Below are 24,904 nucleotides of genomic sequence, written 5' to 3' on the forward strand. Positions count from 1 at the left end.
CAAGATGAAAAGAAAAATCTAATAAAAATAAATACATATGGTTTCTGGAGGAAAAGTTCCAGAGTGCTGCTGGATGATGAGTGGCTTACGGCCTCATAGAGTAGCAGGCACCTTCGGGGACTCCCACACACGGGTCTAAGGGAAGGCGGATGTTTAACCAGGATGGGCTCACTCAGGTGAACTGGACTGTCCAGGATTTCTGGGGAAGGCAGAACAGAAGAGCAGAGCTTTTGGAATCAAACACCTGTGTTCCCTGCTGTGAGACCTTGGGCAAATCATTCTATAGACCCCAATTTCCTTATTTTTAAGATGGTTTATAAAACTCTGTCTGTAGGGTACTGTGTGGATGACATGAGCCACACTATGTAACAAACCAGGTGCATTCTGGGTACTCAAGTATCACTACTTTCCTTTCCCCAGGGCAGTGTAGTAGAAAAAACTTACAAAACAAGATGGGAGGGAAAAATGATAAAAGAGGTAGCTAAGGACAAGAGACCCAGATACGAGGGTACCAGTTACGAACCAGGCTCAGCTCACCAAGTATGGCCACAGGTGCAGTAAGGACCAGGCCTCTCAGGCCAAAAACAATCTGCTGCAGGAGCTAGAAGGGGACACCGGGACTAGCCTTCAGACCACGTGATGACATTGGAAGAGAGAGGTCTCTTCAATCTAGTGTTTAAAGACACACAGCAGGGTAAACATTTCAGTTATTTTTAAAGAAAAACAGCCTTTTCCAAGGACGACAAAGTGAAGTGAAGGTCAAAAGGAAGCCGGGTGTGGGCTTCTCATAGGCTCTTGGCTCCAAAATCTGGACTTGAGGAACGAGGGCCCTCCTGGGAACTCGGGGGCAACTGGCCAGCAGAGGGATGACTAAAGTGGGGTGGCACAGAGCTGCAGCCCACCATGGTCACGAGATTGGTCTGTGTGGGCTCTAAGGTGATTTCCACTTGCCAGTTGGTTGACATGATTAACACTATTAACCTTGGGAGGCATTAAATTAAGGAATGACGTGGGGAGCCAAGAGATGGGCTTATTCAGTTGGATTCTGAATCACGATCAGGAAATAGTCTTTATCTGCAAAAAAGAAAAATGAAAAAACAAATCATTAAACGTAAAATGGGAGAAAAACACTAGAAAGGAAATAAATCATTAAATCACCAACCATAAAATGGGGCTGAGGAATTAAAAAGCATCAGTACTCAGGTGGCTTCCAGTTGCTGGGAAAACAGAAGGTATCTTGCAAGTTTCCTGGGGTTGGTTTCGGCAAGGGTGACCACCAGTGCACTGCAGGCCTCCTCTTTTCTAATCTTCCCAGTACCGACAGGGTGGCAGGATTAACATCTCTGTTTTCCGGGTAGGGAAACTCAGTTTCAGAGAGTTTAAATGAACTGCCTATGGCAATGGTTCTCCAGGAGGGTCATCTGAATAACCTGGACAGCTGGGCTCAAAACAAACACGACTGGGTCCCACCCCCAGCTCTTTGGATTCAGTGAGTCTGGGGTGAAGCCTGAGAATCTGCATTTTTAACAAGTTCCCAGGTGATACTGATAATGCAGGTTCTGGGAGAAACACTAGTTTTAACGTTACCCACTTACTTAGTGTCAAAGATGGAATTCCAACCTCAACCCCACTGCTCTTGAGTTAATGTCAGTTTTGTCACAAGCTCAGTTGCTGGCCTTCCAGAGCCTTCTGGATGAGAAAATTTCAAAGGTACCAGGTCAAAAAAGGCCAAAGCTACCTGGATTCCAGTTCTGGGAATCCAGCCCAGTAAGAAGGAATGTCCGTCATAAAATCATAGCAAGTGCAAGACCTCAGGGGTGAGCCTGACTTCCTCTCATTTTATAGAAGAAATTGGAGAAGCAAAGTGTTTCAATTTTGCCAACTTAATTATTAAACCACAAACACTTCCCAAGGCTTCCATGTGCCCTGCCCTGTGCCAACCACCTCTCATATGGTATACCTCAATGAACCCTTGAATTACACTATGAGGCAAGTACTATGGTTTTTCTCATTTCATAAATGAGAACACTGAGTCTTGGAGAGTTAAGTGACTTGCCCAAGCCAAGGCAAAAATGTGGTGTGGGGAACTGGGTTGGACAGATGCTCTGAACACCTCTGATCTGCCCCCTGCTGAAAAGGAGAGAAATGGCAGGACTTCGGCCATGTCTGCTTTGTGTCTGCAGATTCAAACCTAAAACATGCTTCTTTCCATGACTGCAGGCTGATGCAACTGGAAGAAGCATATCTTATATGACTAACAGTTACATGGCTAAGCAATCTGTGTAAGTGAAAAATTACTTACTAATAAAAATAGAATTAACAAGCCACAGATAAAAATACACAATTAGCAATACTATTATTTTTTCTTTCAAATAATCGAGTCCTAAATTTGATAATACCATTCTGAGTGCTTTGTGGGAAGCAGAGTGTTAAAGCTTGATTATCCTGTTAACTAAGCTGTATATCAGGGAGGTTAATAAGTCTGTCTTAAAACACCTCTTCATATGGGCTATTCTGGGCCAGGATGGGGTGAATTTGGTACATATGTGGAGAGCCAAACTATGAAACCATCTGCTGACATTTTTGGTTTGAGAAGCAACTTCTCAGCATGATCAGTGAGGAAGACTAGGTGGGAAGCAAGGACGGCGGACCTCGTTCCTGGGAAGGGCTGCTCTAGGTTGCTCCCTCAATGTGGGGTGCAAGTTATTGTCTTCCCACCTCAGAGAGGCAGCAGCTAAGCCGGTTCTGCCTCTGTGGGGACTGTGCTGTTTGGAAATCCTAAGGCGCTCCAGCCCTGACGCCTCAGATACTCTGCTCCTTGGCTCCTGCTCACAGGAGTTCTGGCACCGAAATCCAGTATTATTTTTTGTTTGTTTGTTTTGCTATAGTAAAGTGGGTGTATCAGGGTGTCAAATCACTGGTTTTCATCCAAATACATGTCCCATAGACATCCCTGATCCCCGTCCCCTACTGCTGACCTCACCACTGACCCCCACAGTGGGGTATCAGCGATGGAAGGAGGTCTAGGGAGTCATTCTTTATTCAACAAATATTTGTTAATGCTTACTACGTGCTTACAAGTCTCTGTCCTCTTGGAATTGTCTAGTGGGGGAGACGGACTTAAAAATGCAGATAAGCAGGCTGGTTAGCCAAGTGAAAAGGCAGGATGGGAGTGTTGCCAGCAGCAGAGCAGCATGTGTGAGGGCCCAGGGGAAAAAGTTGAAGTCTCTCGAGTCTCTGAAAGGCAGAGGGGTGGCTGAGAAGTCACAAGAGCATTCAGAAGGAACAGTCACTGTGTTTAAGCAATCTCGAAAAGACACACCCCTCCAGCAATAACAAGATGTGCACGTGGGCCCATCGGTGTGTGAGTGTGAGCCAATGAGCAGGAGCGAGACAGTGTGATCACCCTCCCTGCAGGCCTGTATGTGTCACCTAGGCAATGGTCTAGCCACTTCATCCTTGTCTCCACGGACAAGGCTGAAGGACTTCTGGGCATGTGAACTCCATGAAGCTCTATCTTGGTAGTTTCCAACACTAGGCTTAAGAACCAACTATTCCCACGAAATGTGAAAGCCTGCAGGTCCTCAAGGGCATGTTGGAAATGCCTTTGCTGCCAAGCGAGACACAAATGGCCAGGAGCTTTCAGACAACTCTGCCATTCCAGAGGAGACATTCTCGGAAGCTTTTGGTCAAGAGACTCCATCCATGGAGTGTTGTCTGTCTGATTTGGAGGCTGCATAATTTGTACTTGCCTCACCCTGTGAGCTCCCATGTGGGTGCAGGTCTGCTCTAACCTGCAGGGCCAGTAAGGGACTACTCCTAGTCTAACTTTTAGGGAAGTGGAGGTTTGTCTGTTGTCACACAGCATGAAATCTTGTGAGAGATTTGAGTTCAAAACTGCTTCCAACCACTTCTGCCCCAACCCATGCTAACACACTGAACCAGATGGGGAGTCTGAGAAGGTAGAGCAGTACTTGACATTTTACGGATTTGGAAATACAGGTTCAGAGGTGTTCCATGACTTGCTTAAGGTCATACTTGTAAGAGCTAAAGCTGGGAAAGTAGACTCTACCTTCTGCAATCTGTTTTCCCTAGCAGAATCAGAGACTTCTTCAATGGATGGCTCATGATGCATCAGACAGTGATCAAAACGAGAAAGTTCATAGTGTATGGCATGTTTTTGGAATAAATGACTTAAGTAATCCATCTGTGATGGGCTTGCTCTGTCCCCACCTCTTTAGGGAGTGTCCCAGGGAGACTATGGGCCACCAGCTGTCTTTATGGTTTTCTCCTTCGCATCCTTCCAAGCATCAAGACTGGGCTAGAACAGGTCTAGAACAAAACCAGTATCACTCTGTTGCTGGGAGTGGCTGGGCCCCCATCAGACTAGCTCAGAATTCTGCAGCCAGCCTCCTTGCCATCTGTAGCCAAGTGCACAGGCATTCAGTGTCCCCAGCCTCCCCGTGCCTCCTTCATCCAGGCCCTAATCACAATCATATCACCTCCTGCCTGAAAAACCTCTGCTCACAGGGTCAAGTCCACACAGCTGAGTTTAGTGCTTAGGGCCTTTTCTAAATCAGACCAAATGTCTCACCTCCCACTCTTTCCTACTCATATTCTGATGCCGTAGACAAGCTGCACTGCAGCCTACCTGCATCATCACGTGCATGCTTAACTTGTGTGTGCTCAACTACTACAGGGCTCAGCCAAAATAGAAAAGAAGAGGGAGAAGTAGAAATGCAAAAATAGTCCTGGAGACTCTGCCCACCACCCCAGTCTATAAACGTGAATGAGGTGAGGCAGAGCGAGTGGCCTTGTTGTTCCTACTAGGGACTGAGTCCTTGGGGGCTCCTCACCCTGAGAGAATCTCATCACCCTGAGAATGATCCTAACAGACAGGTGTGGTTTGTACTACACAGTCCACAAATGCAAGCCAAGCATTTCCCGTGAAACAAAAGTAGTGATTAGTTCCAATGCTAGAGGAAGAGCTGGCTGTATGGGGCCCAGAGACAGGACTGTATTTTAGAAGCAGGCAACTAAATATTTTTTCAAGGGTAAAATGGCTATACAGATTTTTGCCTTATTATTTGGTTTAGAATCACTGCATCTTTTTCCTTACATAGCTTTCCTGCCCCTCTGCCTTACTTACATTCTTTCCTATGACCTCGGGATTCATACGTTCTCTCCTTTGGGAAGCCTCTGCTGAGTGCTTCAAACAGGCCTAATCGCACCCTCCACTACGTTTCCAAGTGCTCCTTGTATTTCCCCACAAGGTGAGGGTGAGACTGTGTTCTGCTTACCTATCTATCTGCCCCAAGATTGCCCTCTATGGCCTAGAACCTAGGACAGAGTCTGACCTACAGTCATTACGAATATTTGTTGGGGATGCACCGGGAGCCTGGCCAGGCAGTGAGGTAATCAACCTTCAACTCTTCAGTCCTGTCCCTGGAACCTGAGGAGACACTAATGTGCTAAGCCTTCCTGATAAGCTACAGAGCATGTACTGTGTGAGGGTCTGATTCTAAGAGGCGATGTGGAAGACGTCTCACCTGGTGCAACCATAATTTCATTTTTCTTGGAGCGAATTCGAAGGAAGGTGAGGTCATTCTGGGGGTCAATTTCACGCACGGTGCTCCTGGCCTTCAAGATGAAGTTGTGCATGAGGCTGGCATACTGTGTGGTGGTGGGATTGTCCATGGTGCTCTTGATGGGAATGCCTAAGGGAGAGCAGACAGAGACTGAGTAGGGAATTGAAGCTCCTTTCTGCCCAGCTCCCAACCCACAGCCCCAATTCTGGAGTACTGGACTGGCAGTGAACAATCAATGCCGCTATTTACCAAGGGCTTGACAGGCACTTCAAGTATGTCAGTGCCAGTCCCCAGAACTACTCGGAGGGTGGTGTTACTATCTTCACTTGCCAATGAGGCAAGAGAAACTCTGAGCAGTGAGGTGACTGGCTTATGGTCACATAGCAGATAATCAGTGGGGCCAGGATTCAAATGCAGGCCTATTGTCTCCACTGCTGGGCTCCTTTCACCGGGACACACTATCTTGACTAGTTTCTGGTAATAAAAGGAGAGACTATCATTCAGAACACTTAGAATCTGAACAAGGTAGACAGCTCTTACAGATTTGTAAATACTGAAAAGTAGAAAGAAGTTTGTACCAAGACATAACCATTCTCCCTTCCCACCAAGGGAGATAGACTTAAGGCTCAGTTGTAAACACACTGTCTGTACACATGATCATGCCCCAGAATTAAAGCCCATTTCTCTCTCTGCATACACCCTCGTAAACAGCACTGCTACTGCTCTCAGAGTCCACAAGTAGCCATTCCACTGAGTTCATGATACGCCTAAAGTACTGAGGCTGGATTTTTAATTTAATTATTGTGCAGTGGACATCACTGTGCATCAAGCCTTTTCAGGTTTCAGGGCTCGACTTGAGCAACCTTAAGCCACAGGTGGATCATCAGGTACCTATGAATCACTGTGCCATGTCAACAGAAGGCTCTGTCAATGAGGCCTCAGGTGCCCACAGTTGACAGGAACTTGTAATAAATGTAGCACAAGCAGCTCCTCACACATAAGTGGCTGGATTTTGGACCCAAGACCCTGCTAATTCTGTCCACAACTGACCAGTCTAAGGATCAGCCAAAGGCAGTCAACCTCAAGCCTACCCCTGGGTGGCAAGAAACTGGCCCAACCTTGTCTTCTCAGGGCACAGGTACTTGACAGTGGGCAGAAGAGGACAGAGTGGCAAGAAAAGCAGCTGAGTCAGAGGCTGTTTTGAGCCAAGTGAAGTCATGAGAACAGGTTGTGGTAATTGCTTGCCTTTAAGAGACAACTAGGTCATCAGTTAGGTCCTGGATGGCAACAGTGTGTCCACCAGGGCTCCATGAGGCTTTGCTTGATAGTAGAGCCTTCCTGAGGATGGTAGTATAAGCAGCAAGGATGATGATTGAATAGGAACTCTGAAATGTGATGACCTGAACTTATACCCTGGGTCTGTGCCTTCATGGCTATGTAGACTTAGAAAAGTAATTTAACCTCTCTAAGCCTCCATTTCCTCCTCATCTATAAAATAACACCTGTGCTTCAAAGTGCTGCTGTGAGGATTAAATGTGGTTTAAGAATGTTTAGCAAGAGTAATAAACATTGGTATCAACATCACTCACACAATAAATCACCTCCCCCAGGTAACTTGAGGGGTCAGTTTGGGTGATCAAACCTCTGGACCGTTTTTGTTTGTTTGTTTGTTTGTTTTTATACTACAAGGGCACATTCTCTGAAGCCCCTCTGGAACCTGGAACTTTTTTTCCTTCCCTTATTCTCTTAAAACTCCCACTGATCTCTCAGGTCTCCATCTTCTGGTGGCTCCACCAACTGCCAGATGTGGTCAATGTCCCATTCCATTGTCCCAACACTACACAATTTTCCTTTGGAATGGTTACTTGAGTGTGAAATTACACCTTTATGGAAGTGATCATTATGTTTGTCCCCCAGCTGACTGTAGCTCCCTGGGGGACAGGGCCAGGATCAGGTCTGATTTGTTTACCACTGTCCTTAGACCACATTAGGCATTTATTGCTGTTGATAAATGAGAAATCACAAGGGCTACGTTCAGTAGTTTAGACATGAGTTTGATCATATTCCTACCAATGGGTGAATACAGGAGACAAGAAACTAACCACTTCTTGGCTCACTTTAAAAACAAAAGAAAACATAAAGGTGTGGAGTGCGGGGTCAGGGACCAAAACTGGAGACACTTCAAAGATAGCCTAAGAATTAGGCCACTTACCCCAAGCCACTGCCTTCACAAATAGGGACTGTGCAGAAGGCTAGTCACCAGGGAGGCATGATTTCTAACCTGAGGCTCAGATCAGGTTGTATAACCAGGTCCTCCCACCAAACCCAGCTCCATCAATCAACAATAAAAAAAAAAAATAACAAAATTTAACATATTTATTGAGCACAAACTCTGTATCAGCACTGTTCAATGTGCTGGGGATACAGTAGTGAACACAAATCCTTGCCCTTGTGGAGCTTACATATTTGAGTCTTTTATTTTGCCCTGTGTAGGTAGCAGCAGAGGACAGTAGGGGGTCTAAAGAGGTAAAATGGAGCAGAAAATGTTTATTAAGTTCTTGGCAAGTCAACTTAAACTCACACTTTTATTATGAAACATCATTTGCATCTGGGTAAAACAGAGATGTCAAAATACAGTGGCAGATGGTAAGTGACTGGGACAAGAATGTGTGTCATGAGTTCAGGGTCGAGAACCATCACTCTAGTCTGGGGTGATCAGGGACGGCATCCCACGGGAAGAGGCAGCTGAGCTGAATCATGGGATAGGAAAGCTCTAACTAATCATCCTTAATTAGAAGCTTCCAGAGGGCTTAAAGGCCCCAGAAAACAGTGAGTTCTGACCAACTCCATCCACAGCTGGGTAACTTTGGGCAGGTCACCTCACCTCCCTTAGCTTTGGATTTCCCAAATGAAAATGGGCCAACAGTTCTGTCTTGTGGGGTCACTGTGTGAAATGTAAATGAGAGACTGAAGTGGGAGCTCTATGAATGGGACACAAGTTAATGCCACATTAGTAATAAAAAAGAAGTGCTCATTAGTATCCAAAAAGAGAGAGTTGGGGCTATATCTTCCCAATGAAAAAGCTCAACTTTTGGGGTAGTTCTGAGGCAAGAATGAAGGCTTGTAGTTTGCAAATACCAGTGGAGGCCTGAGGTCCCAGCTGAGGTATCAGCCCCCGAGGCTGTTCCCTCCCATTCGGGGTCAAAAATGTCCAGTCCCAGAAGACAGTCTCTCTCTGAGTGATATACTTCAGTCTATTGGGTGTTGGACCCAACCATTCCACTTGGGGTAGCTGAGGTGGAAGGAAGGGAAGGGGAAGCCCAAGGCCACCGGCCATATCAGTGGCAGACCTAACCTGGGACCTGATGCTGCCTCGCAGTGTCCTGAGAGCTCCCAACCTGCTACTTCCTTTAAATCTAATGACCACATGGTCTAATTAGAGCTTGACAAAGCTGGAGAGCACCTTCTGCCTAGCTCTAGTCTTGCCAGGGTCTAATGACTTAGAAAACAACATTTTAACTGAGGACATGCCACCTCTACTTTGTCAAGTGGTGATTTTCATTCTGCTCTATCGTAGCAGATACTATTGAGAATCCTGCCTTTCCAGAACAAGGTTTAGAATGACAACACATACACACAGGGGCTCTCAAAGAGCATCAAACAAATCAAAATGAATACACTGAACTAGAGAAATGGGGGAGCCCAGCTGGGTGACCCTGGGCCGCAGACCTGTAGCCACTCTCTGGTCCTTCACAGCAGTGTAGGAGAAAGAGCACAAGTGCATTCAGACAGACTTGGCATGCAATCTTGGCTCTGGAATGGCAGGCAAATCAATTAAATTTCTAGACTAAGTTTTCTCCATTGCAAAATGAAGACAACAGGGCTGCTTTAAGGACTAATGAAATAGAATGCTTGTAAAGCACCAGCCAGTGGCCTGACCCAAAATAGGTGGGTGTGTGATAAATGTTAGTCCTTTCTTCACTATGTCTACAGCAGTTTGGGAAAATTAGTATCTATACTCTTCTAGTTGCTCAAATAATGTCTCAGAAGAGAAGGGAAAAGCTACAGGCCCAAAGTTTACCAGAGTATTACCTAGCAAAAAAGTAGAAACAACATAAATGAGTAATGGTTAACCTCATGAGTAAACGTATCCAAAATAGTGATTATAATTATGACCAAGAGAATATGCACCTGGACAAGGGCTGAAAAAGCATGGTATACTGAAAAGTATGATCCGTCAGGGCAGTGGGATCGAGTAAATTTTTCCTTTCTGAAAATTTAGAATTCCAATAACAGTACTAGGACACTGGATATATTAAAAAAAAAAAAAAAAAAAAAGTGAAAATTCAAGTACATGAAGGGGCTTAGTAAACAGCAAGTGTTACGCAGTTTGGGCTGTTTTCTGGAGACCGGCCTGCATGCAGGGCATGGTCAGAGGGAGGCCATACCTTCTGTGTTCACCACAATGATTCCCTGCACTCCCTTCTGGCTCTGAAGTCGCTTCAGTGTCTCCTCCACCTCTGCCTGCCAGAGAGAACAAGACCAAGGTTAGGAGGGGCCAGGAAGGCTGCATTAACTAACTCCCTCATACTCATGTGTGGCAGATGAATCACATGTTTGTTTTCCAACAATAAATAAGTAACACCGGGGCATGTGGCACCTCCTCAAAGCACCCCAGGCCTGTCTGGAATGATCCCTAGGCCACTGCTACCACCTAAACCAATGTACTCACATCCTCAGCATGGGGCAGGCCTCTTCCTGGCCCTTTTGCCCATCAGGCACTATTATTCCTCCTGCCTCAGCTATATGGGAGCAGAACATAAATACCATCCCCAGGAATATAGGCACATCTCTGATTCATATATTTTGTATACCTGGGGGAGAGGATTCTGATGATTTGAAAAAACCCAAACAGTGCTATCTAATAGAAAGAAGACACCTGATCATTTGTGACCCAAGCAGCACAACTGAAAACATTCCAAAGGAAGCAAAATGACCCTGAGTATAGACTCAATGATTTAATAAGCTAGCATCTACGACAGGGTGACACGTGGTACATAGCTATAGGAAATGTACCTGGGGAAAGGGCTTGTTAATCATGATTCTCCAGAAACTAGTCAGGATGGGACACTCTGGCACACGGAATTTGTAAACAGAGGGGATAATCAGATGTTTAGTTCCTCACACAGCCATGCAAGGCCTTCTCTATTATCACTTTTATCAATTTTGTCCTTCCCTCCCCTTTCCATCTATATACCCAACCTCCCTGTCTCTATATCTTTTTATCCAAATAAAGCCTCTTCTCTGCTGAAATCCAACAAATTTTCCTAGTCATTTAAGACATTACCTCCTCCATGAATCCTTTACTGATCCCCAACTCAATGGAGTCTTTTCCCACTTCTGATTCTGCAAACTCTTGATTGTACTACTCTGGGGATGCTTAGGTACTGTTTTACTTAGGGTCCATAGAGTGGTCTGCAGAGAAGGGACTCAATAAAAAGCTGCTCAACTGATCTAGGCCTAACTTCCTGTAAAAGGAAACTGGCCTTGAAGTATGCTTGTTCCCTGGTTGCCCCATCCAGTCTGGTCCAGAATCTAAGCAGAAGCTCCTCAAAGGCTGAGAACGCAGACTATGTTGGAAACAGAGGCTTCATTTACCAAAAGAGAGTGATTCCCCACCCCCAGGGAATCATGAATTGGGGGAGGGGAAGCTTCTAAACAGTCAATAGAGATAACACAATGAATTATTGTTTTTTTCTAGTAAGCACAGGGCTGACAATCCAGTCACTGCCACCCACTTCCCTATGATGTAAGAAAACTTTAAAATGCTGGAGAAAAGGGCGTTTTTTAAAATTCATTCATTCAGAATTCATGTCCTCCTACAAAACAGCCAATAGCCTGACACCTCGAAAATCTGGAGCCTGGGTAAATGGAGAGAGGTAGCTCTATGGACATGAGAGTACAGTACAGTGGATCATGAATGTATGAGATCATAATTCATTCAACAGACTTTCACTGAGCTCCTACTGTGTGCTATTCTGGAGAGGTGGAGTAAAGTACAGTACAAGAGTAGTCAACACCACACAGTAACCAATTTGACTTGTGAACCCTCCTGAGAATTCAACCTAGCGAAATAATCCAGAATAACTAAAAGAAGAACCAAGTCAGGTGTTTGAGGCAGTGACATCTGCAATAGCAAAAAGCAGAAAAGAGCCAGAAATGCCCAATAATTAGGGAAAAGGCCAAATAAATTATGGACTGTCCATTCACAGAACCGTAAAACACATATTAACAATGATGATTTGAACATGTTTACCACCATAGAAGGTTTACGATATAATGTTAAATAAAGACACCTAAATGCAAAAATAAAGTAGTTGTGACTGCAAACACATGAAGATAAGAAGGCAAGAGGGATTAAAAAAATAAAAAGCTGCATTGAGAGCAGAGAACGTTCTTTTTTTTTGAAAACAGCCTCTTTTTATTCTATTATGTTGTTTCTATTTAAAAACATTTTTCGACCCCTCTGTGTATCCAAGAGAGAGATCTCTAACATAGGGACCATAGGGCTCTGATGTGCTCAGCATTATAAGACTATATAAGAATAAGTTGGCTGACAATTCAGGACAACTCAATCAATCTGCAATCAAACTGGGGAAGGAGAAAGAAAGCTAAAACTAAAGATGTCAGACTCAAGGTCAAAAATATTCCCTGAAGGATGGAAATTAGGGCTGAAATGAAAATAGATTTCATAAAACTGCTATTCATTCAATAACTATATGTGTGCTTTCTATGTGGCAGACATTGTGTTTGGCCAGGGGGTGCTGCAGTGAACGAAACATAACATCCCTGCCCTCATGAAGCTGACATTTGGGGGTGGGGGTGGGAGTTAGATATTAAACAAAAATTTTAAGTAAGATATAAATGTCAGCTACAGTAGGGAAGGGGGATCTGGAATGCAGGGGCTGATGGATATTTTAGATACGGTGGTCAGAGAACACCTCATTAAAGTGATAGCTGAGTAAAGATTTGAAGGAAATGAGGGTACTAACCATGCAAATTTCTAAGGAGAGTGTTCCAGGCAGCACAAAGGAGTATAAGAGCCCTGAGGTGCTGAAGTGGTTTGTTTTAGGAAAAGCAAAGGAGCCAGTGTGGCTGAAGTGCAGTTGGTGGCAGTTGGCCAAATGAGAGAGGCAGCTAGGATGATTAGATTTCAGTGGGCCTGGTAGACCACAGTAATAACATTGGCTTTTAATGGGGAAGATCTCGGGAGCCACTAAGCAGGGTTTGAGGTAAGGAGTAACAAGACTTGATGTTTCAAAAGGCGGCTCTGGCTGCTGTATGGAAAATGGACTGCAGGGGGCAAGCACAGCCTGCTTGAGCTGGGTGCCCTAGATATGTATGTGCTTCTCCCTCTGAAGGAAGCAACCTTCTCTCCTTCACTCACCACATGGTGTACCTAACTCTAAATTGTTTAGGTTCAGCTCACAAGCCTCCTAGGGGAGGCCTTCTCTGAAACCTATCCCTCTTCTAGATACCCATGGCACTCTGTCTTCAGAGCACTTATCACATGGGATATAAATGTCTGTTTCACAACTGCCTCCTCCACCAGACCAAGGGCGCCCTGGGAGCATAGACCTAGGCTTTATAGCCCCAGTTATCTTGCACAGTATAGGCTCAATAAATACTTAAAGACAAAATAAAAAGCATTTCTACAACTATGTTTTACAAAAGTCAACCTTAAGTACAGGATGAGAGACATGGCCCTACAGTACCCAATGTAAAAAAGAGCTAGGGCCTAAGTGATCCTAAGTTTCATGAGAACCAGCCGTTGATATTTGGCTGTTTAAAGTAAACACACACTTAGCAAGAAAGGGAGGACATTACAAGTATACAATGACCTACTCAGCACCTGCTACAGGTCAGATATTGGGATGGATGTTCTCAGACACATCTATTGTCTACCCTTGCACGGTTAGCATAACCTCCACTTTAGAGGAGACTGAAGTTCAGAAAGAAGAGTAATTTCCCTCCGCCCCCAAGGTCAAGAGAAGAGCTGAATATATACCACTGACCACAACCGATGAGGTCCCTGCCCTCAGGGAGCTCATATTCTGGTGGAAGAGACCTTCAAAAGACAAGTGACCAAGATTCTTGCAGAGTACAGGGACAGGGTTGGGGGGTAGGGGATGCTACTTTGCCTAGTATGGTCAGGAACACCTGAGGATGTAATCTTCAAGCCAAGAATTAAATGGTGAGAAAGAAAAGCACTCCAGACAACCGGATGAAAGTAAAAGCAGTGAACGGGAACAAGTCTGGCATGTTCAAGGACCAGAGGGATGACCATATTGCCAAGTTTTTTGATTCTTTACTAATTAATCTGATAGGCAAAAACCAAATAACATAAAGCCAACCTTTTCTTAATTTTTACAATTAGTAATGTTAAAACAAAATTTACTGTCTATATCTTTTGAGTATTATGATTTTCCTACGGATCTTACTGATTTTCAAAATTCATATTTCAGAAATATTACTTTTGTCCACACAGCTTACACCACGCACTTTATTTTTCTCCTACTTTTATCATTTAATCTTATAATTTTTTTCAATAATCAGAGATTTAAAATTTTCACGTAGTCAAATTTAATAAAAAATGTTTCCTGTAAGATTAGAGAATAGCTTCTCCAACTTAATCTCAACCAGGCAGCTTGGGACTAGGTAGGGGTGAGTGGGGGCCATAAGGTCTAGAGGGGTCTCCAGGAAGTACAGGACACCAGCTACCTGTCTGGGTTCAGAGGAAACTGCTTAAAACCAACCTCATTCAGCCCTAAAGGAGCCAACAAAGAAAATAAATGTTGCCAAAAAGTCAAAAGCACCAACAGGGACATTTTCTGATGGGAAAGGATAGTTCTATTCAGGAATTCAAGTCATGCCAGCTCTGCCTCAAATTTTGTTATCCCTACAGCACGACCCACTGGTACCAGAAACATATGAATGGATATGCAGCCCCCCAGGGTCAGCGCATATCTCCAACTTCCTGTCTCGCTCCTAAAGAAAGCTCAACTGGTAATCTCAGCATTCTGGATTTACAGTACTATTAACATGGATATCTGCATCAGGGAATAGACAAAGCTCCTAGGTTTTCAATTCTCAAGTATATGTCACTGAAAGATGGAAAAACAAGTAGCAATAAAACTCCAGGATTATTTAGTGGTTCGGCATGGGAGGGATAACCATCCAAAGCAAATGATTCACAAAGTAACTGTCACCAATCTGACTACTAAGCATAAAAATTTTAATTTCTATGAAACAAAAATGAATCAAAAGGATATAAAAACACCATGTCTCTAAAAGTTAGGATAGACAAAAGGATACTAATGGAAAATACAACTAAGAGAAATTACAAACATGTAGAAAAATGTTTATTGTTCCCTATAAAGAAATGAAAAATCATAGCAATGCTGAGGTATCTTTTTAAATGCTGGCAATGATATGGTCAAACTGGTACAAAGGCAATACAGCCATCTGAAAAAGTTACAGGACAACGCTATTGCAAGGACCATAAAAATGTTAGTTTTTGCCTCAGAAATTCTTTTCTTGATAATTTCTATAAGGAAATAATCTAATAATCTTTTTTTAAAACAAAAATGAAACCAATTCTATACATGCAGAGTTACTCATCACAGCGTTATCTGTACTAATGAAGAACTAGAAGCAACCCAAATGTACACCAGGGGAATGGTTTGGCAAATTATGGTACAACTCTTTCACTGACTATTATGAAGTCACTAAAAATAATTCATCACAAAGGTGATATAGCAACAAGATTAAATGTCTCTGGACATAAACAAAAAAGAAAAACTAGAATACACATCTTGAAAAATATGCATGTGAACAGAGAGGAAGAAAAACATACAGAGATGAAAATAATTGTGTGGTGGAGTAAAACTGAATGAGAATTATGGATGATTTTTATATCATCATTCTAAAGGGCAGTTTGGCGGTTTCTACCAAAATGTATAATATGCATGCCGTAAGTACCACTTCTAGGAATCTATCATACATAAACACTACTTAATTAATAGTATGAGTGTAAAAAAAAAAATTTAAAAAGACAAGAACAGTTACTGCAGCATTGCCAGAGGTAAAAAACTGTAAACCACCTAATTGTATATACTACAATAGAACACTATACAGTCTTTAAAAAGAATGAAGTGGATTTTATGTACTGACATAAAAATGTTTGATATTTTTAATGAACAAAGTTGCAGAGATATCTGTACATAGCCTAAAGTAAACTTAATATGTAAAAACATATGTTTCCAGTTTCACGTAATAAATAGCTTATATGTAAATGTGCTTATGCACTAAACCAATCTGGAAGTTAACACACCCAACTGCTGACAGTTGTTACCATAGGGGAGTGATATGGGACTACAAAGCACTTTCTACATTATATACTGTGGTACTATTTGAATTTGTTAAAATGTGCATCTAAGTATGTTTTGCTTTTAAGAGTATAAACACACAATTGCATAGTACAGATTGCAGCAAGCTACAAAGAGGAGGTATATACATGCTTACACAAGATATACAAGAAACTTATGTGAACAAAGAGGAAGAAAATACAGAGCTGAAACTTGTATATCTTGTATATATAGGTAAGAAAATGGGGGGCATACATGCTTATATGAAATATACAAGAAACTAACCATGTTTCTGAAGGAGACTGAGGTTGGGGCTCAGGGTTGAGTGGGAGATTCATTTTTCATCTAGATCCATTCAAATCAGTTTTTTTTTTACTGTATGTAAATATTGTTAAAATTTTTTAAAGTGATGTGAAAGATAAAATTACATATGTCTGAAGCATTATTACATGTTTTTAATGATATGAAGACATTCTTTGTGGTGTAATGGTAAATGAAAAAAAGAGTCCACAACTGCACGTTCAGTAGGAGCTAAACTATATAAAGCAAAAACAAGCAAAAAAGAATACAATATGCCTAATTCTAAGTGGTTACCTCTAGGTCATGGCACTGTTTCTTTTTCCTTTTCAATTTTCTTATAGGCTTTCAATTTTAAAATAAAACTTTTGAAAAGGTAATACATTCATATGGCTTAACATTTCAAAGGTCTTTTCAAGTTTTTTACAAGTTGGGAGAATAGAAAACTAGAGAAAACAAACTCGTAAAGTCGTAAAGAGCCCACAGTTCCAGCCGTAAAGCAAGGAGGCTTTGGGATCCCCAAGGGGGGATCCGCCCGTTTCTGACTCATGCACCAAGTTCCTGCCGCTCCAAAGAACCACAAGGACTGAAAGGCAGCGCTCTAGTTTCCAGGGTTCAAATCCACCTCCGCCATTTCCTAGGACAAGCCACTTAGCTTCCCAGGGCTTTGTATTCCAAGTGTGTAAACTGTGGATAATGGTTGCACCTACCTATCTCACAGAGATGTGGTGAGGAAAACCAAGATATATGCAGCACTTAGCAGTGCCTGACACATTAAGTTTCCAGGAAACGTTATCGTTTATACCGCACAAGGCCCAGGATGCTACGATGCAAGGGCCTGTGGGCGGCCTCCACATCTCGTCAGTCCCTAGCCAAAGCCCTAGCTCCTGCTTCCGGTCAAGGAGCAGCGGGATTCCGTGGCTCCGCCCGAGTACCCTCAGTCAGGGTCCAGAGGCCCACGCCTCCCGGGTTCCGCCCTCTGGTCAGCTCAGGCCCAGCCCCGCGCTTTCCCAACCCGGAGCTCTAAGACATCCCCGGAGGATGGAAGGTTAGGCACAGGGGGGTGGGCAGCCGTCCTTGACACCGTCCGGCTGCCAGCCCTGAGAACCGAGCAAACACTCACCATCTCGAACCGATCAGGGAGCTCCGTGTCGCGGGCACTCGGCAAAGTCCCAGTGCCTTTCCGCGCCTGCGCAGAGCACCCTGTCAAAACGGACAGCTTCAGTAGCCAATCAGGAACCAGCGTGAGGCGGCCGGGCAGGTGGACCCTAGTCAGTTCGCCCAGGGGTTGTGGGGAATTTGCCCAGCGACGTCTGAAGTGAAAAGCAAAGGAGTTCCGCTATACAAAGTTCCCAGCTGTCGCCGAGCCGAAAAGATGCCGGTTCGCGGTGTCGAAAGAGGCTTTCAAGGGGTGTTGCTGAGACCCCGTTGCGCCCAGATTGAGGCAAAGTGAGGCGCGGAGGCAAAATGCACCGAAGATGAGGTAAATTTGGGTTTGACGCTGGAGTCTACTGTCTCAGGGGTCTCCAGAGCGACCTCCTTGGGACCATTCCTTGCAGGCCCTGATTTAGTATTTAGGATTAGCCTGGGAGTGCAGATTTTAGGACTCCGAGCTCAGCCCCACTCCTTTGTTACCTTGGCGAAGGCACGTCACATCTGTGTGCTCCCTCATTTTCTCACTTTTAAAAGAGCCTTCTCAGAGCCCTGTGCTGTCCCCTTTCCCGCTCTTTACCCTTCTACTCCCGCAGGCCACAAAAATTTCTAGGTTCTCTACCAGGAAATAACTTATTAGAACACACTGCCATTTAGTGAACTTTGTGTGCCACGTTAGTGGCCTGAACACTTACACACGCACTATCCCCAGTATCCTTAGCATCCCCATTACAAATGCTTTCTTCGAGACTGGAGTTTACTGAATTCAACGCACATGATTTAACTCCAAATTTTCATTCCACAGTAGCCTCTCTTAATTGAGGAAGGATTTGGAGCTCCTTCCAAGAGTATCTGCATGTTAGGAGGATTGGATAGTGACTTCAGTGAGGAAACGTGGCAGACACCATCTTAACCAGAGGATCAAGATTACCATTACTGATAGTTTTTTTTTTTTTTGATGTGTCTCCTTATATCATGTACTAAGTGTGTATCACCTCATGGTATTTTCACAAAAATCCATGGCCTTAACCATGAGAAAACATTCAACCAAATTTGAAGACATTCTACAAGGTATCTGGCCAGTATTCTTCAAATTAGCGAAATCTGAATAAGGGTTGTAGTTTAGTGTTTTTACTAATGTTGTTATTAGGTTTGATAATTGTACCAAGTTATACGGGATGTTAACATTGGGGAAATATGGGTGAAGGGTGTGCAGGAGCTTTCTGTACTCTCTTTGCACAAGTTCTGTAAGTCTTTGTAAGGGCTGCAGAGACTGGACCTCAAAACATCCTGGAAGATAAGCACACACGAGATCACTACACCGTCTTATATAGAGAACCAGACTGAGAGGAGTGGAAGGATTTAATATCACAATCACAGAAGAAAAAAAAGAATGGCCAATAGTTCATGTGACTTTAATCAGAATGAGGGTAGAGTTTGGGCCTGTTGACCCTGAATGCCAGCCTTATGAGTTTTGGAGTTTTTTTCTGTGGTAATGGAGAAACCACTGTAGATTTTAAGCATGACAGAAGCATGAGACTGAAATCTTCCACAGAAGCAGCACAGAGGGACTGGAGGGGGAAGAACAGAAGCAATGACAAGAGGTTCTTACACTCAACTAGGAGGGTAGGAATGAAGATGTGAGCTGTGGCAATGGGGGTGGCTCTGAGAGAAGTGATTCAAAAAAGTTTTGGAGCCGGATTTAACAGGATTTGGAAACCAATTAGATGAAGAGCTGAATCAGTTATGGAAGACTCCCAGGGTCGTGATTTGTGAGTAGCAGTACAGTAAAATGTGGTCAAGAGTCCTGGATCCCAATCTGCACTCCTGCCACTGAATAGCTGCAGACACTTCCAGTTACTCAATCACTTTGACCCTGTTTTCTTATCTGTAAAACAGATAATTATCCCCGAGATTGGCCAGGAACATTAAAGGACTACATGTAGCATATCTAACAGTGTTTGGGACATAGTAATAAATGTTGACAGTCCTGGGACTAAGTGAATATAGGTGTGGTATTTGTTTGCTGTGATAGGGACGACAAATAGAAGAGCAGGTTTGACTCAGAAATGAGTAAAAATAATAGTATAGCTGTTTTCAGTGGTATGTAGATTATGACTGCAAATTCTCAACGTTTTTCCCTATGGGATGCTTTGAAGAAACCCTCTTACCCACAGCATTTTTCCTTAATGAGAATCTGTTCTGAGACCAACATTGTCCTTCTGAGGTCTCCACTAACGACCCCCCTTCTCTTGTCAACCAGGAAGATTCCCCTGGTTCCTTCCCTCCAAATGTCCTGACCACAGAGGAGCCTGATAGACATAAATAAAAATTGACAACTGAAATGGGTTAGGAGAGCAGTTTCTGTTCTGGAGTTACATAATGTGAGACATTCTTCCTAAAAGTTCAGAGAACAGCAGCCAGTCAGCTACAGCTGAGTCCCAGTTTGATTCTTTGTAGAGTTTGGGGCCAGAGAGCCAAATCACTACATATTTCCCCATGGAAGTTTTCCTCATGCTGTAGGGGGGCACATTTTCCCCCCTTTTCTCAGCCACACTGAAGCTAGAGCTTTCTAAGATGCTAATATGGGACAGATTAAACAAGACAGTGTCTACTTCTCAGTACCTGGGAGGGACCTGCAGTTTCTGTCCTCTAGTTACTGTTAGATCAGCATATTAAGAAATCTCACTTAGCCACTCTCCGCTGGTTCTATTTTAAACAAGAACATGATCACCTGTTTTCCTAATAAGAAAAAGGTCTACTGAAGCAAGTGAGGACAGCTTATTGAGGTCAGTCTTGGCAGGTAGCTGGTGGTTCTCCACAACCACGGCTGGGGTCCTACTGTAAGAGGACCTACAGTTGCGTTAGAACAGCAGATGTCTTCATCTTAGTTTTCTTCTAACATAAGTGACAAATCCAAGCTCACCTTGGTGGGTCTACCTAGGTTTTTTCCTACCCACTTCACAGTACAGACAGGCTGTAACCTGGCCATTTACATAAGTAGAGAGGCAAAAATCTATATGATTTGGTCATACAGAAGGTTTCTCTACTGGTGGAGAAAAGCTTCTAACTCAAGACTAACAGAGAAGTATGCAAATGAAGGAGCAAAAAAGTTTAATTATAAACATTCTTACATCTTTTAAGGAAATGCAAGTGAGGCAGACCCCTTGAAGGACCTTTATAAGAGCACTTGACTCCCTGTGATACTTATAGAGTTACCTGAGTATTTGAAATTACAGTTTAAGAAAAAAAGGAATGCCAATACAGTAATATACAATCCAGTGCTGCTATTCCATTTTTAGTTACTAAAAGCATAGCACATATACAAAGAATTTTATAAATAACTCGGAAAAAAAGAGGGGGGCTGGAGATACCAACAGTATTAAATAGAAGTAGGTAACCTAAAGGATTTGAGAAGAGTGGAGTTCCATCCAAAACAAGGAGGAATATAAATATAGAGAAGTCTTAATATTCTAAGTCCTTTCTGATAACATTTTAGATTATTAACCAGATAAATAAAAAGTGGCAAAGTGGGCTTGACTGAAATAGCTCATTTAGGCTGAGACTTTTGTGGGCAGGTAAGTCATGTTTCTCTTAAATTTCTGATGAATTGACACTGGTATGTCAATCTCTTGGTGAAAAATTAGTACCTGAATCTTAAATAGAGTTATTGTAAGTCTTACGAAATTAAATTCTTCTGCACAATATAAGATCATAAAAGACAGAGCAGAAATTCATTATAATGAGCGCTGGATCAGTTTTAAACCACTCTATTGAATAAAACAAGTGAGGTTCTTCCCTCCTGACCCAGGCTGTGAAATGCTGCTTTCCCCAACCTCCCCAAAGAGCAGAAGAATAGGGCATTTGCTCATTTTACTTTGTTTTTATTTCAATAGAACATGCAGTAAAAAATTTTTAACAGAATTTATTAGCATTTACAATGCTTACAGAGAAAAAGACTCTAAAAGCAATTTAGTTCAGATTTAAGAAATCGCTCTAATTAAACACTTACAATAAATCTATTTCCAAATGTTCAGTTTGGACCAGAATTTAAGATAGCATGTGGTAAATATTTATGTCTACTGTCTATTTGCAGTATTTTTATAAAACCTCTGATTCTTGGGATATCCAGCCCCCATTTTTCTAACACAGCAGGGAAGACATATACATGTGGCCACTTAAATTAAAGGAAGAAATGGGATAAGGGAGATCCCAGGCTGCAAAAATATATACAAGCATTTTACCTTTTCCAGAACTAAACATTTCTTCCATAAAAATATTAAATAGCCAAGCCCTATAGAACTAGGGCTGGGACTACTTAAAATATAACTATTCTGTATTTTAAAAATATAGGGCAGAAAGCCTTTGGGTGATATTTATACATTTTCACACAATATTTCTAGGTCCCTAAATGAATCATCAAGCATTATATAGAACCAAAAAGTCTACTTTCTTACATTATCTCATAATTTAATTTCATAAATCTCTAGTAAATATTGCAGATAACTACATTTCAATATGAGAATTCACCTCTATAGGAAGTTTTTATAGAAGGCTTTATTTCCACATAGCCATATATTACCAAAGGTCAAACTTATATAATGAATGGGTAGTTGGCAGACATTCGCTTTGTAAGACAAAGCAATTGTGTTTTTTCCCCCTACCAACAAAAAGGCAGAGAGTTTCTACTTTGGAAAAAACTAGGGCTTTTAGAGACCATATTATGTATATTTCCCGGAGTATGTAGAATAAAAAACAAAAATAAATATAGGGTTAGGGAGAGCCTACTCTCCCCTTTTACACTGACAATTTCTGGATAAGGCAATCTTTTCACACACATAAGTCTATTTTAATGATGGCAGTGTTTTAGATACATGAGTTTAAAAATGTTGTTATAGGATGTAAATGAAGAATAGTGAGAGATCAAAAAATTTCTTTCAATATGGAATAAGGATTTGCTACTCTGCTTATTTTTGGCTCATTGCTACTTGTTCATGCTCTGCTACTGAAACTGTCAAAGTCCCTATTTCATGAGTTATGAGGCCATCCTCAGGGTGCAGCTATGATAGGTATTTAGCTGGCTTAGGTTTCACCCCACTGTTCATTAAAGTCAAACCTCTGACAGGAGCCATCTTGACAAAGTCTAAGCTAGACCAAGTTAACTACAGAAAAGTTCAAAGTGCATTAACTAGTTACTAACGGAGCAGTCTAAAATTAAATAGTCATGAGAAGAACCTTAAAAAAAATTTAAGGGTGAAGAGAATATCCAATTCAGGACAATGTTAAGAATGGAAATGATTACTCCAACATGTGTCAGAGAAGTGATAAATCTGAAGACTTTTAATTCACATAGAGAATACATTTCTGTGTTTACTAGAATTGTATTGTGAGTAAATGTATTACTCCCTTCTTTTGTCAATACCACAGCTCTCTTTCCCTAATAAAAATATAATTTTAGAGGATGTTTCATTGACCTCTATTTGGGCCTGAAAGTACTCTAGTTACACCTTGATCTCCTTCGCAATAATTAAATATAACTGAAGTTGCTGGATTATGACAAAATTATAAAGATGCAATTATTTAGAGAACATACAAAAATGATCAATGATAGCCTTCAATGAATTCAGCTAAATTAATTCCAATTCTAGGTTAACTTTTATAAACAAGAGTAAAGGAAGCATGGTGTTAATATTGTTTGTAAAGTTTAGTATTTGCAAGCCAATTAAAACAATCAAACTTCCAAATGAAGAATGTTAATGGAGTCATTTGCAGGCTGGGACCAACTTATCCCTGAAGTTAAATTAATTTAAAAACCACTTTCTAGAGAGATGCAAGAGTCTTACATCACTTTCCAGGGATAACATCAAAATGATGCATAGATTCATGCTCCGGAAAAAAACAACAGTCAGGCCAGGCTGAAATAAGGGAGAGCACAAGCTAGTTAACTTGCATCCCCAGAAGGTGGACTAAGCTTGCATTTTTACCAAATACCTCTTACCAAGAGGCTTAATATTAAGATCTTAGATATTTTAGTTACCAAGGGACTTCCCTGAATATCTGCAGAATCTCTAAAAAGCAAAAAACCTATTCCCAAGTGAGACTTGACACACATATAATAAATGTTGTTAAGAAAACAACCTAGTGGAATAAGACAAGGCAGAGTTCATTGCTGTGTTAAATCTCATGTTACATAAGGTTTTGACTAGTCATTTGCAGATCTGATTTCTGGAAATGTTGACTAGAAATCCAGAATCACTGGGAGATAAATCTCACTGATAACATTAATTTACTTACACTCAGGTAACCCTCTAAACAGTCACATTCCAATTTTACAAGATGTGCAACAGGCAGAAAAGGAAAAGGACAAACACTGCAATGAGTTCTTGTCCTTTGGGGGTACAAGTTCTCAGAAGTCACTCTTGTCCAAATCCTTCTGTTTCTTCAATGGCAAATAACAGCTTTTCCTTCAGTTGCTCATAGCTCTTGTAGGGTGGCAGGTCCAGGCGGTTAAAACTGAAAGTAACAATTGTTAGCTTCAGAAAAGGAAATGTACAAAGAATCATATGTGGGCAGTACAGTATAACAACAATGCCGGTTTTTAAATCAGGGAAAATTGGGTTAAAATCTCAACTCTGTCACTGGACCTTCAAACAAGTCCTTTTACCTTTCCAAGTCTTGGTTTTCTCTTTAGTAAAATGGGAATAACAATATTTACCTCTCAGGTACAGAAAAAAACAAGTGTGTATACACGCACACACACACACACACACACACGCACACGCACAGTGCCTGCTGCTCAATAGGTACTCAGTAAAATGTTAGTCCCCTTTGTCATATTTTTAGAATATGACCTAAGCAAATGTTTGGGAACAGAAGAAACAATATTATCCGCAAAGGAAAAATAAATTTACAGTTATGACTTCTATTAGTTCTTACAAATGGAAACATGGAACTTGAAAAAGTAATAAAGACAGTTCTAATGTGTGACCAAGATAAGCTGTTCACAACAGTGTAATAGCACAGTCTGTTCTAAGTTTGAAGGAAAGAAAGTGACAAGAGGTCAAATCAAAACACATGTATACAAGATAAATGTACAAAAATCAACTGTTTCTACAGAACAGCAATAAACAATCTGAAATGAAATTAAGAAAACAATTCCATTTTTACTAACTTCAGAAAGAAGAACTTAAAAAATTTAACAGAAAAAATGCAAGGTTGTATAATGAAAACTATAAAACATTGTTGAAATAAAGAAGACCTAAATAAATGGAAAGACATCCCATCTGTATGGATCAGAAAACTTAATACTGTTAATAAGATGGCAATGCTCCTCCAAACTGATCTACAAATTTGAAGCAATTCATACCAAAATCCCAGCTGATCTCTTTGCAAAAATGGACAAATCGATCTTAAAACTCAAATGGAAATAGCCAAAACAAT

The 24,904-nt window shown here is 41.9% G+C and overlaps 2 protein-coding genes across 2 annotated transcripts in view; both read right to left on the reverse strand.

Annotated features, from left to right (window-relative positions):
* Positions 1 to 695: 695 nt before the first annotated feature.
* DYNLRB1 (dynein light chain roadblock-type 1) lies at positions 696 to 22,596 on the reverse strand. The gene is made up of 6 exons (XM_016162222.2): positions 22,581 to 22,596; positions 18,630 to 18,754; positions 17,436 to 17,651; positions 10,037 to 10,112; positions 5,550 to 5,717; positions 696 to 1,074 (listed from the first exon to the last, which is right to left on the reverse strand). Exons 1-6 carry the CDS (start codon positions 22,594 to 22,596, stop codon positions 1,031 to 1,033), a joined length of 645 nt encoding a protein of 214 aa, XP_016017708.2. The 3' UTR covers positions 696 to 1,030.
* The window catches only part of ITCH (itchy E3 ubiquitin protein ligase), a 104,425-nt gene continuing 100,082 nt past the window's right edge, over positions 20,562 to 24,904 (reverse strand). The window contains exon 25 of the mRNA XM_016162220.2: positions 20,562 to 23,977. Coding sequence (XP_016017706.2) covers positions 23,878 to 23,977 — 100 coding nt within the window. The 3' untranslated portion in view covers positions 20,562 to 23,877. The remainder of the gene's footprint in view (positions 23,978 to 24,904) is intronic.

This window comes from Rousettus aegyptiacus, unplaced genomic scaffold (assembly GCF_014176215.1).
Source record: "Rousettus aegyptiacus isolate mRouAeg1 unplaced genomic scaffold, mRouAeg1.p scaffold_m13_p_12, whole genome shotgun sequence".
In the NCBI taxonomy this organism is placed as follows: domain Eukaryota; kingdom Metazoa; phylum Chordata; class Mammalia; order Chiroptera; family Pteropodidae; genus Rousettus; species Rousettus aegyptiacus.